The 13981-nt window shown below is 23.9% G+C and overlaps 2 protein-coding genes across 4 annotated transcripts; one reads left to right on the top strand and one right to left on the bottom strand.

Annotated features, from left to right (window-relative positions):
- Positions 1-189: 189 nt before the first annotated feature.
- Positions 190-10802, bottom strand: LOC122849545 (ubiquitin carboxyl-terminal hydrolase 31-like). Of its 3 annotated transcripts, none has more exons than XM_044148279.1 (5): positions 10378-10802; positions 9398-10283; positions 3145-3518; positions 1588-3070; positions 190-1516 (listed from the first exon to the last, which is right to left on the bottom strand). In XM_044148279.1, the coding sequence occupies exons 2-5, from the start codon at positions 10238-10240 to the stop codon at positions 1394-1396; spliced, it is 2823 nt and encodes a 940-aa protein (XP_044004214.1). In that variant the 5' UTR covers positions 10241-10283; positions 10378-10802; the 3' UTR covers positions 190-1393. The 3 variants fall into 3 exon arrangements, with proteins under 3 accessions (XP_044004214.1, XP_044004215.1, XP_044004212.1); XM_044148280.1 differs by having other exon boundaries at positions 10419-10802; XM_044148277.1 differs by having other exon boundaries at positions 9398-10802.
- Positions 4463-6096, top strand: LOC122849604 (glutathione peroxidase 1-like). The gene is made up of 3 exons (XM_044148372.1): positions 4463-4835; positions 4904-5459; positions 5534-6096. The coding sequence occupies exons 1-3, from the start codon at positions 4829-4831 to the stop codon at positions 5571-5573; spliced, it is 603 nt and encodes a 200-aa protein (XP_044004307.1). The 5' UTR covers positions 4463-4828; the 3' UTR covers positions 5574-6096.
- Positions 10803-13981: the final 3179 nt, after the last annotated feature.

Below are 13981 nucleotides of genomic sequence, written 5' to 3'. Positions count from 1 at the left end.
TATAAATAATAATTAATATATTATTATTATTTATAAGAATAGTGAAAAAAATTTGTTTATTTTTTAAAAACAATTTGACACTTACTCAGTGTGTTTTTTTAGCATTTTTAATATTTTTTTTTTCAATCTTTAAATATACTATATAATATATAATATATATTTTTTAAAAATTTAATATCAAGTGCATTATCATTGTCCACAATCATTGTGACTAGTTATCATCAAATGTTTCATTAAAAATAACTTAATAATTATGATTTTTAAATTTGTCTTAATTTTTTTTCTTCCCTTTTCTTTTATATATGAATTTTTTTTATTTACATATATACCCTTATTTATTCATCATCAATGAACATTGTAAAAACCCTCAGATTTATTGTGGAATGATTTTTTAAAATGACAAAAATGATCTACAGTATTCAACAATATATATTATGAAAAAAAAAAAAAAAACAAAAAATCATCAACAATTCACACAATTATTTTTTTACATTTTATCATTCTTTTAATATTAATTTGGCATATATAATATTTTTCTTATCAACATTTAAAAGATTATTATTACTAAACAAAAAAAAAAAATATAATGGTATTTAATTTTTATTAATTATTACCGGAAGATATTTTTTTTACAGTCTGATTTTATGAATATTATCATAAAAATTTTAAAAGAATTCTTTTTTCGCTCTTTATTTATACTACGGTTTTGTTTGTTTAAAATTTTTTTGAATAATACCAATTGAATTGTAACAAGTTTGAATAAATAATTTTTTTTTTTTCACTGGTTTTAGTTTGTTATTTAGATAAGGCCACTAATGGGTGTTACAAATACAATACAAAGCAGTTACTAATTTAGTTACCAACTTGATGTCTTTTCATTTAAAAAAAAAAAAAAAGTCTATCTTGTTTTACATTGGTTAACAATCATTTCTCAATTTGTAAAATTTTTTTTTTCTTCATTTATTTTACAGTTATTTTAATTATTAATAATTTTTTTTTTTTGTGCAATACAATTTTTTTCGTTTTGTTTATATTTTTCTTTGACAGTTAAGGAATATCAAAGTATAAAGCTATTTCTAATATATAAAATAATTATACAATTTGTTTTTATATCCATTCTTTGAGATCTTTTTTCTAGTACAATATATTATGAATTTATATTTATATTATCTTAATAATCGTGAGCAAAATTAAAATTGTTTTTCGTTTCTTTCAATCATTTTTTTTTCATATGACAATTTTTAATATTACTATTTATATTATAATTATCATAACTAGATAAATTATTTACTCAATGAATTTTTTTTTAAATAAATTAAATAATGAAAATTTAATTGTGTCAATGTTGATACCAGCCAGAATCAGAGTTTGTAAATCTGGCTCAAATTGTATGTTACAAGGTTGACTCATGAATCAATGATGTATCAGGATTACTAGTAGAATTATGAATAACTGGAGATTGTTGATTTGATATTAATGTATTTGATGAAGTTTTTCTCATTGCTTTTGGTGATGCCTACAAAACCAAAGAAGAAAAAAATAATTTAAACAATAAACTCAATATTAAAATTAAAATTAAATAATTACCCATTCTCTTGTTGGTGCATCATCATCAGAATAATGATCAATTTCACCATTATCAATATCATTAGAATTACTTCTTTTACTTGGTTGTAATGTTGCATAATTTCTACAACCACGATTAAAATTATTAAAATTTTTTTCTTCAATAATTTTATCTTGATATAATAATTCTTGTGATTTACATTGTTTATTATTACCAATATTTAATATATTATTTTTATTATTATTTGTATTATTATTATTAAAATAAAATGGTGGCATTTTTGATACCCAATGATCAAATCCTGAACCAGCAGAACTTGTTGATGCTGCTGATGAACTACCAGCTGAATTATTTGTTCTTCTTTGATAAAATAATATATATGCTGAATTTGTTATTAAATTTGTATCTTTTATTGTTTCAACTCTTGTATCATCAAAACAATACCATTGTGTATCATATGGATTTCTACAATATGCTGTATAATGACCACCTTGTAAATCTTGTCCATGATGATTACATATTGCATATAAATCATAAACATTTTCATCATTATTATTACTATTATTATTGTTATTATTATTATTGTTATTAATATTATTATTATTATGAATAATTTTTTGTCTTGGTTTTTTCCATGGTGATATTTTTGTCCATCCAATACCACTAATTGTAACGACATTTGTTTGATTTGTTTGTACACTACCATGTGCTAAATGTGGTGTCATATCAAAACCATATAATGGAAAATCAACAAGTATTGTTAATTTTGATGTTGAACGTTGTCTTGATTGTTGACGAAAACGTTTTAAATGTATAACTAATATATCTGGTAATGTCCATAAACCTAATTTTTTAATAACTTCTTGTTTTCTATTACAATATGGACAATGCCATGCATCTTCAGCACTTAATATTTCTTCTTTAGTATATAAATCAAAACATGCTTCAAGTGTAACAGTACCACTTGTATCTGAATTTTTTTTTAATTGTTTAACACTAGCATGTTCTTCAATTTGATCACTATCATCATTTATAATATTATTTTTATTAGCTTCATTCCATTCTAATATTAATTTAACATGTTGTGGTCCAGAATCATCAGCACATAAACCAAGTGCTTGTTCAATTTGTTCAGTATATAATGGATGTTCAATACATGAATCAATACATGGTTGTAAATCTTGTATTGGTGTTGATGCTGGATCAGCAACTCTAATATTAAATAAATCAGAATTTTGTTTTGTTGTTAATATATTATCAGCAAGTGTTGTATGCATTTCTTTTAATAATAATTTTTGTAAATCTTCATATGATGTTTCACGTGATATTTGCATTGTATATGGACTACCAAAACGTTCACGTAAATCACCTTTTATTATAACATTTATCCATACTAATAATATATATGCTTGTTCAGTTGGTTCTTTTAATTGTGGTAATTCAATACAATATATTGGATCATTTTCAGTTATAACTGATACTGGTTGACAATCAGAAAATGTTCTGAAAACAGCAAATGATTATTAATTTAATTTATTTCATTAATTTATTATTATCTAATTATTATAATTATTTACCTGTGAAAACCTTCATCGTGTACTTCAGTTAAAAGCATAAATTTTTCATCAATACCAGTATCACTTGCTAATGTTTCTCTGAGTTCTTTAACATTTGCTGATTGATTAACACTTATTCCAATTTTAACTTGTCTTGGTTGTTGTGATGTGTATAATACATTTATAAAAAGATTCATTTGACGTTGATTTTGTGGTACTGGTACTGATACACATAAAAATGGATCAAATGTATTTGATTGACGATTACATCTTGGACATGTTAAACTTGAACGAAATTGTGCTTGAAATACTTCATGTACAAATGAATGATTACAACGTACATGATTTTCCAATGTTTCAGCAGCAACTTGTTCATCAGGTCTTCCAAATGAATTCTGAAAAATAATACAATCAAATTAATATATTAATGATAATGTTAACATTGATTTTGATGCTACATACTGAGACAAAATAATAATTTAATATTTTAATTTACTAAGAATTCATTTTTCTTTTCAGGTAACTAGTACTACAAATACCATTTATTATAATTTTGTTTGTGTATATTTGTAAACAAATATTATATGCTCAATTGTTTATTTTTCTTTTTGTTATTTTCATAAATATATATTGCGATGTATTTTTATTTTTTCATGTAGTTTATTATTAAAAACATCCGTTTAAAAAAGAGACTCATATTTCATGTTGGTTTGATGATGATTACAATCGATTATTTGACCTTGAAAAATAAAATTCATAGCACCAAGTGGGGAAGAAAAAAAAACATAATCAGAGAAAACGTTAATTTAAATTTAAAAAAACAATAACAATAATTTGTAATTACGTAACTGACTGAATAACAATGGTGCTCGAAATAATTTGAGGAAGTTGATTAGTTTGTTATTAAAATCAACTGACATCTATTTTAAAAAATAAATAAATATTTATTACAAAACTATCATATATTAATAATTAAAAAAATAAAAAACTAAAGACATCTTGTTAATTATTATTTTATATATTTATATATTTTTCTTTTTAATCATCAGTATTACTTAATTAAAAATGAATATTTAATGGCTTCCCTTAATCGGATGACATGACCCACCCATTTGACGCATAAATGTTATGCATGAATGACCTTGAATTTTCATCATCATCAGCAGATTTGGGGATTCAATATAAATTTACTAATTTACAAATAAAAGTAATCAGTAATTTTTCTCTTTCAAGGCTTCAAACACCAACAAAGAAAAAACCATAAACTTTACAATGAAAAATGTTTCGAACGAAAAATTATTTTCAATATTTTTATTGTTATTTGTGACATATATTTCATTAAAAGTCAAAACAAACCGATTAAGATATCGACAGGTCAAAGTATATTGAAGATCGTTTGAATAAATATGATTGGAGGTAAAAAGTAGATCATGCTATTTTAATTGTCGGATGATCTATGACGTATCTAAAAATCATCAAAAATAAAAAAATATATCAAACTGGTCATTTCATCTATTTTAAAAAAGATGATTTTAAGATGATTTTTTGAGAGGATATAAGACGAGGCATCGTATTCCAAGAAAATAGAACACTGGTAAATTGACAACCCTAACCAAGACTATTCGTGTTTAAAATTTTGACAAGTCATAAGATATTTATTTAACAAGATTAAAAAAAAAAAATAACATTATTTAATTATTTAAAAATGCAGAGTAAGTATTAAATAATAAATAATATTAATATAAACAATATAATTAATATAAATTGTATATTTTTCTAGAATTAACAATTGTTTTATTGTCAATTGTGGTGCTTGCATCAGCTGGACCATGTGAAAATGGTAAAGACAATTGCATGTCAAAAGATAATCCATTTAATCAAGACACTGATTGGGAAAAAGCAACAGATATTTATCAATTTCATGCAAAAGATATAATGGGAAATGATGTGTCACTTGATAAATATCGTGATAATGTATTAATTGTTGTTAATGTTGCTAGTAAATGTACCTTGACTGATGGAAATTATAAACAATTAGTTGAATTATTTGATAAATATGAAAAAGATGGTTTAAGAATATTAGCATTTCCATGTAATCAATTTAATGGACAAGAACCTGGTACGTCACAACAAATTATGGACTTTGTTAAAGGTTATAAGGTTAGATTTGATATGTTTGAAAAAATTGATGTTAATGGTGATAATGCACATCCACTTTATAAATGGCTTAAGAGCAAACAAGGTGGTGTTCTTTTTGATTTTATCAAATGGAATTTTACTAAATTTATTATCAACAAAAAAGGACAAGCTATTGAACGTCTTGGACCAACTACTGAGTAATTATTTTTATTATTTTCTATTCTTTACTAATTATTACAACTATTTTTAATAATTTTTTTGTTTTTTTTAGACCTACAACTATGGAAAATAAAATTAAATCTCAATTATAAGGAAAAATGAACCACTAAAATGACAAATACATTTTTTTTTTATTACTTTTTCTCTGTCAATGGAAAAAAAAATAATATAAATAATTATTTTTCGAAATTTTGTATCATTATTTTACTTAACAATAAGTGACTAGAATTTTATAACCAATTTGTAATTACAAATAAATATGTTCAATTTAAAAAGGAATTTATGATTGGCTTTATTTTTTTCTCATATTTTTTTGTGTGTTTAACAAACGGATTTCTTAACTGAGTGTTAATTACCATTTAAATGTTGAATTCTGACTAATTAGTACAATCAACATTGTGCATGTGTGTGTGTCACACATACTTTTTTAATTGACAGATTTAATTAACATTATTATTTGAATAATCAATACTCAATTTAATTTTTTTTTTATTTTGTCATTGACATGGAAATATTGATCATTTATTGATGAAAAAAAAAAGCAGAAATTTTGAGGTATTCAGACTGCTAATTGTCATTGAAAGATAAAAAAACCAGGAGCATTGTATTTTAAATAAATATTAAAATAAAAATTTAAATTAACATTCTTTTATCATGTTAATAATAATAATATTGTTAATTTTTTGTTTCAATGTTCTTTATATATTTTTTGACACTTTTTTTTAAATATTTTTTTTTCTTTAAAAATCTACCACGACCAACAATAATTGATTCCATGTGCATAGTCCGTAAAAATATATATTTTCACTGTAAATATGCAATGGTGAAAGTGCCTCGAGCACTCCTATTATAAATATAAATTATAAAAATAAAATTTTACTATTAACAAAAACAGAATAAGCTTGAAAATGAAAAAAAAAAAAATGAAAAAAAAAATTTTTTCATTTAATTAATAATAATTATAATAATGTCATTAACATTAAAAAATAAATTAATTTCAATTATGTGTATTTAATAGTGTATAAAAATCAAAAAATATATGAAAATAAAAAAAACACACAAGGTGTATAATTTAATTGATCTGCAGTCACTCAACTGTTGTGATTATCGCGCGTGTACAACATACCATCATGATGAAGGCCATCACATTTGTAGGTACATTATTACGTACATAATATATATATCATATATACACAGTGAAAGAAATAAGAAACGACATGTTTCATATTGCTTTGCCAACAAACACGATATGCATATGAATAGCGAGCATGATATGATAGAATCACAGCTCATTAAAATCATTCTACATTTTATTATTCAATAATACATGATATAAATTATATTTATTCATCAATACAATGTATCAATGAGTTATTAATTATTATTAACATCAATAAAAAATATTCTTGATGTAAAAAATATTTATTTATATTTTATAAACTTATATTATTTATTTTAGAACAAGTCAAATAAAAATAAAATGAGTCAATTGTTTTTTAAAGCATGATTCATCATGGAGCCCACGTATTTTATTTATTCATTTTTTGTAAACATATCAAATTTTTATTTTATCCCATCTATTGTGTTCATGTTTATTTATTTATATTTATGTTAAATTTACAACATGAACAGACGAGAGAGAAATCATTCTTTGAGTGGATAATTTTTAAAAAATAAAATCCAATATTGAAAGTGGAAAAGAACTTTGAAGGAATATATAAATTAGTTTTATGTCAAATTTATAATAAGTAATGATGTTTTTTAGTGTATAATATAAATTTGTTTTTTTTTTTTTTATTTTAAACAAATTGGATTCATGACACGAGACAGAACCAGATCAACACGAGGAACTTGTTGATTGTTCAAAGTGAACGTCGTCTGTTCTCCAAGGCTAAAATTCCTTCTATTTTTTAATAAAATTTTTTAAAAAATCAGTCAATTTAAAAAAGATGCGATAAAAAAAAATAATAATCTCATGCGTGTAACAGTTTTGTACTGCAAATAGAATTATATTATAAAAATAAAATACAGATGATGACGATGATGCATGAATTAATTATCTGTTTTTTTTTTTTAAATTATTTTTAATTTTTTTCTACATCACCGAATATACAGATAATTATTTAAATAAAAATGTGCAAAAGTATTTTTTTTTTTTTTTCTTTTATCATGTCTGGGTATTATTTACAAAACGAAATATATTTTTTATGTTATTTTTTAAGTTTTATTAATAATTTGAAAATTAATTTTTTTAGCATATAAATTTTATAAATTGATAAGAGATAAAATTATCAAATTGTTAAAAATATATCATATGATAATAAATAAATAATATTTTGTATTATTTAAGATAATGTTGATTTGAAAAAAAATAAACTAAAAATACACACGAGGTTAAGTGAAATCAACATTGATAAAAAAAAAAAATGAAATTTTTTTATTTTTTTTTTGTAAACCAAGTATTAAAATTATTAGAACGTAACAAATATAAATGTATAAATTTACTTTTTATAATAAAAAAAGCTAAAAAATCCTTGTAATTTTATAAAATTCAAGTAAAAATTTAATTTAAAATTTTAAAATTTTTAAAATGGTAAAATTGAAGAAAAGTAGTTTTTAAGTAATTCGTTTTTTTTTTTTATATAAAAAATACTTAATAAATAAAAATAATATTAAAAAATTATAAATAAATTATCTGGTATTTAAAAAATTATAATAATTTAAATTTATTATTGCTATTTTTAGTTGAAATAATAATTAAAGTAGAACGCATTCCAAGAATTAAATCACCCTTCTTGTTAACGAGATACTGATGAGTCTGATATCAAATGAAAAACCGGTTCAATGTTCTATATAAAAATAAAATATTTATTATCGATTTTATATAAGTTAAAAAAGTAATAATAATCACTGGTATTTATCACCTCTCACACACTACCTTTTATTTTCTCTCACAATAAAAACTGAGACACAAAAAAATGGAAAAAATAATAATCCAATAAACCATCATCATCATCTTGATATTGATACAAAAAAAAACAATCATCAGAATCTAATCAAGAAAATTAAACACAAGCTATATAATTTATCAGAATGAAAAAAATAAATAAATATAAATTCTATTGAACTTTGCTAAAACAAATAAAATTTCCATGTAAATTTTAACAAATAAATTTCGAAATTATTCATCATCAATTGATTAACCGTGTCGTATAAATTACAATAAAAAAAAAAAATCAAATTATGTTGTTTATCAATAATTAAACATTTATTTTTTCCTCAAATCAGACAAATGACCTGGTTCAGCAAAAAATAGGCCATAATATAGTGATACGGATTAAATGAACGGGAAAAAAAATTTTTTAAAAATGTACTTAAATGTCTCAGTATCTAACGGCAAATCATTCCGTTATTAAAAAAAAAAATAACAAAAAATTAAAAAAAAACCTTGTAAAAATAAAAAAACATCTGATGAAATATTTCTTCAATTTTACAATAAAACATTATTATATTTGAACAATTAATTATAAATTTTAATGGTCTGTTATTTTTTTAAATAAAAATGAGTAAAAAAAAATTTTGTTTTTCAATGACAATACAACACGCTCATATTTATTTGTGTGTGTTAAACACACCATGAAGTAGTTAAAAAAAAAAAAAACAACAATTAAATAAAACAATAAAAAAAGGGAAATAAAATATATTTAGGTTGAGACCTCGACCGAGAAACAAATAATTTTTGTTTACCTTTAAATAAATAAAAGACGTTATTTGTTATCGTGCCTTTTGAAAGTCAAAAAAAATTAATTTCTCATTACGATAACTTTAACGATCTTTTAACACAAACAATATATAAAAAAAAAAAAAAAAATGTAAACTTTAAAAACAATAACACAAAAAAATAAAATTATTTTACCTTGATTATTTTATAATTTTTTTTAGTTGCTTGATTTAAATCTTCATGTACTTTATCTAATAGCCATAATAAAAATTCTTGTGCATCATGTTGTAAATTACCTCTATATTGACTACCATATTTATCAACAACACTCTTAAATGCAGTACTCATTTCAGGATCATATTGACAGCTCCATATTGCTTTTAATAATAATGCAAGTTGTTCAGTTATTTCACCTTTAGTACCATATTTTTTAGAATTTAATTTATTACGTCTTGATAAATCAGCTTTATACTGATCAAGAACAAAATATTCAGCAAGTATATCAGTATGTGATAAACATTGTAATACAGCATTTATAAAACATGTGTTACCATGATTTCTCAAACCAATAACACCAGGTACACTATCAACTGGTATATGTGATGGTTTTTGTAATGGCATACGTATGTCATTTATACTTGATGATTGTATATCATCTTTTTTTAATTTTTTACTAATTATATTTTGTTGATTATTATTTGATTTTTTAACATGTTGCATTATTGTTGAAAACATTTTTTTCCATGATGGTTTACGAAATGTTTTACTACCATTACAAACAATTTTATCTTGATAGAAATTTTCATTTCGATTTGTTCTTTCATTACTATTATCAATTTCATTTCCCATAATTTTATTATTATCAATTATATTATTATTATCACGTTTTCTTAAACGTCTTCTTGAAAAACGTCCAATATTGTTGAATGAATTTTTTGATAGCTTTAATGTTTTTTTTATTATATTTTTTTTGTTATCATTTATAACCTCATCCACGCCCAATTCACTTGATACAGATTTCATTACCGAAATACTCATTGCCGGTCATTTAGATAAACATTTATTCATAAATAATAAAATACTGAAAAAAAACAAACAAATTATTATTAATTTTATCAATTTTTTAGCTGTTGTTTATTAACAATTAAACACTTGTTTATAAAATCACACTCAACACTTATTTGTTGTTAATATTTCAAGTGTTTCGATTACATACAACAATTATATTTTTTGTGTTTTTTTTTTTTTCTATAAAAAAAAAACGAGACACTGAATTCACAGGTATACTCTCAAAATTATTTTTATATTTATTTATTTTTATTTATTTATCATTCCAGGAATTTTTGTATATATTTGTCACTTTTTAATGTTTTTTTTTTTTTTAAACGAAATTATTTTTATACACACTACATTTTTATTGTTATTTGTAAATTTTTTGTTTATTGTTAATGCTTATAATTGCACTGTTTAATACAATGTCAGAAAATTAAAGTCAACACGAGTTGTTATAGTACAAATCAGCACAAACACGGCGGCCATTTGCCACTCACGGGAGAATTTTCAATTCGAACGATCGTACACTTCCACGATTTCACCTCTCTTCTCCTTCGTCTTCTTCTTTTTAGTATATTTATTATTTGAGTGTATGTGTGTATTATTTTTTTATAAATAATTTATGTGAAGAAAAAAAAAATTGCGGTGACGAACTGACGCCTATTGGCTGTTCAAGAAACAGCGGCCATTTTTGTAGAAAAAAAGAGTTGTGACGTTGCCGATTGTTGCTGTGTTAGAAATCAACCTTACCATTAGTCAATAGACTTAGAAATGATTTTTTTATTTTTTTATAATTTTGAAATTAAACGAATTAATGTGATATTTATGTTTTTGAAAAATATTTTTTTATAAATTGAGGATATATAATTAAGGTTTAACAAATAAATGATAAATTGGTTTGTTTTTTTTTTTTTTCTATTTCGTTTCTATTTATGCATGATTAATTTTTGTACACTGTTTTAATAATAATAAATTTTATTTGATATTTAGCGGTGATTGTCGTGTACGTGTGATTTAATTATTTGTCAGTCTGCAGACGTATAATTAGGTGTCTTAGATGACCGATAACATATAAACTGGATTTGAAAAAAAATAAATATCATATTTAATTGAGAAATAGAATGTATTTGTGCAAAGAGAGACAATTGCATTAAATGTACACTTGAACATTATTTAGATTAATGCAATAATATAGCTTTTTACGTAGGCGAAGCCTATAGTATTGAATTTATAGACTTTTTGTTAAAAAATGATCATATCTTGCAAAGTAATAAAGTTAGAAGGATCGTATTAAAACAAAAATCATTCGTCTATGAAAATACTAAAACCGAAAACTTACTAAAAGTAATTTCAATTGTTAGTTAATTTATTATTAACAAAAAATGATCCCCGTATAATTTTCAAAGTCAAATAATAAGAAAACTAAGAACAAATCATGAATGCGATTTTTTGCCACGATATTAGAAATGACAGAATTTATAATAATAAAGTCGACAATCGTCTTGAATGTCGTTAGAAGATTGTTAATAAACAAAAAAACAAAATTGCTATTTTTTTATATTTTGCATAACTCTTTAAAATTTTAACCTACAAGCTTCATTTAAGTCTCAAATTGATTGTCTATTTGATACCGAGAGCCACCTTTTCTTGATAAAACTTGCTCTGATCACTTGTTAATTATATAGATATCAGCAATCGTTTATAATAATCACTATCATTCTTTATGTTACAGTCCGAAAATAGTTACAAAGGAGCAATTTTAGCGATTTTTATCAAGGCCGGGTGGCTATCAGAAATTTAATATCAAATTTTTTGAGCTCCCGAGTAGAAACTTGTTTAGGATAGCCTGAACACTGATCCAGGCCTGATCAGGATATCGTAAGGCTGATTCACGGTCATTTTCCCGAATCCATTTACCCGAATTCCCATTTTCCCGAATTCCATATTCCCGATCGTTTTTCCCGAATGACTTTTTTCCCGAATTAAAATAAAATTATTGATTTTTTATATCTCTAAACATTTTATTTCTATATTCATTATAAACTTTTTTGAACATTCTTTTTTTTTATTTCATAAACAAATCAATAATTTTATTGATTTTTCATATTTCTAAACATTTTATTCCTACATTCATTATAAACTTTTTTGAACATTCTTTTTTTTTATTTTATAAACAAATCAATAATTTTATAAATAAACAAACATTTTAAATTTTGGTTAATTCAATCTTGGAAAATTCTGAGTTAATTCTTTTAGGTGAAACTAAATTAATTTCCAATGGCTTAATTTATTTACGATCTGGCAAACCTAAAACAGCAAAAACTTACTGGGATTGTCGAAAATTACGTGGAAAAGAGTGTTCTGCACGAGCTATAACTATTTTTGATCCAGTACAAATGAAAACGATTCTTTTAAAAGAGCCAGAGCATGACCACTCTGAAAATCATGAAGAATGCTATGCTGAAATAAAAACTTATAAGTTGAAAAAAAAAGCTGAAGAACACCCAGAGCAACCACCAGCACAAATTTTGCGTACTGAACTAGCAGGTTTATCTGAAGGTGTTTTGAGTCAATTACCGGAAAGAGAAAGTTTAAAGAAATATATGCGAAGAGCTCGACGTCGGTATTTACCACTTAACCCCACGACGTTAGCTGAATTAACAGACCTTCCAGATAAATATCCGAAAACACTTTCTGGAGAGACTTTTTTAAATTTTGATTCCCTCCACTATGATATTGACGAGGACGAAGCTGAAGACGAGCATGAAGATGATGATTAAAAAAAAAAGAGACTTTAAATTACGGAACATACAAAGAAGAAAGTAAATTAGTAGATTTTTTGCGAACAATTGCATACAATGTTAATCTTTAAAATTAATATTTAATAAACATAAAAAATTATATAAAAATGAAGTTTATTTCGGGAAGTATACCCTTCGGGAAAATAGAATTCGGGAAATTGGATTCGGGAATTTGGTATACGGGAAATTGTCCGCCGGGAAAGTGGGAATTCGGGAAAACGGTCGGCAACCCGTAAAGGCTATCCCTATATTCAAGTAACTCTATCACATCCTGATCAAGGCTGGATCAGGCACCTATATCTTTTCGTTAATAGGGATAGCCTAATCAAGTCCGGATCAGGACTTGATCAAGATAAAAGTATTAAATTTATTCAATTTTTGAATAATTTCATCTTGATTAAGTTCTGATGAAGTTCACGCAACTACATTCATAATTAAATAAATAGCACATTTAATATTTTATTTCGCATAAAATACTCTCAGTTTCGTCAATTATTTAGTATTATTTGGTCAATTTCAGGTTAGTTAGTAGTAATAATTTCACGGTGGATTCTGAGTCTTTAGCCAGCCCTATATACCATAACCTGCAGCACACTGAGCGATTCTTAGGTGTCCTCGTGGGCTTTTTAATTATTTATTTCATCGGAGTTACTTGTATTTTAATTGTTTTTCTTGATTTTGTAAAGTAAGAAATCCTAGTCGTGATCGAACTTTTAATTGGGCCTTTTGTTGATTTTAGCGGAGAAAATCAACCCCCAATAAATAATATTTTATTATGTCCTATGGTCAAAGGACGACATCCGGTTTTAGTCCGAGCAGGTACGTGCGTTTTTACTTGGGTAAAAATGTCATGTCACAAACTTAGCTCAACCCCATGTCTATCTGCAATAGATAACGATGTAGAGAGGCTTGAAGTAACATAACA

Source organism: Aphidius gifuensis, linkage group LG2 (genome assembly GCF_014905175.1).
Source record: "Aphidius gifuensis isolate YNYX2018 linkage group LG2, ASM1490517v1, whole genome shotgun sequence".
Taxonomy (NCBI): domain Eukaryota; kingdom Metazoa; phylum Arthropoda; class Insecta; order Hymenoptera; family Braconidae; genus Aphidius; species Aphidius gifuensis.
Note: the sequence above shows the minus strand (reverse complement) of the source record. Positions and strands in the feature narration are given on the sequence as shown.

What these genes read in the sequence shown, in the direction of transcription:
- LOC122849604 (XM_044148372.1), top strand. An exon ending in CGTCTTGGACCAACTACTGA is followed by an intron (nt 5,460 to 5,533) that starts GTAATTATTTTT and finishes TGTTTTTTTTAG; the next exon opens with ACCTACAACTATGGAAAATA.
- LOC122849545 (XM_044148277.1), bottom strand. Translation starts at nt 10,240, where the DNA reads ATGAGTATTTCGGTAATGAAATCTGTATCAAGTGAATTGGGCGTGGAT. An exon ending in CACGATGAAGGTTTTCACAG is followed by an intron (nt 3,071 to 3,144) that starts GTAAATAATTAT and finishes TGCTGTTTTCAG; the next exon opens with AACATTTTCTGATTGTCAAC. An exon ending in ATGCACCAACAAGAGAATGG is followed by an intron (nt 1,517 to 1,587) that starts GTAATTATTTAA and finishes TTGGTTTTGTAG; the next exon opens with GCATCACCAAAAGCAATGAG.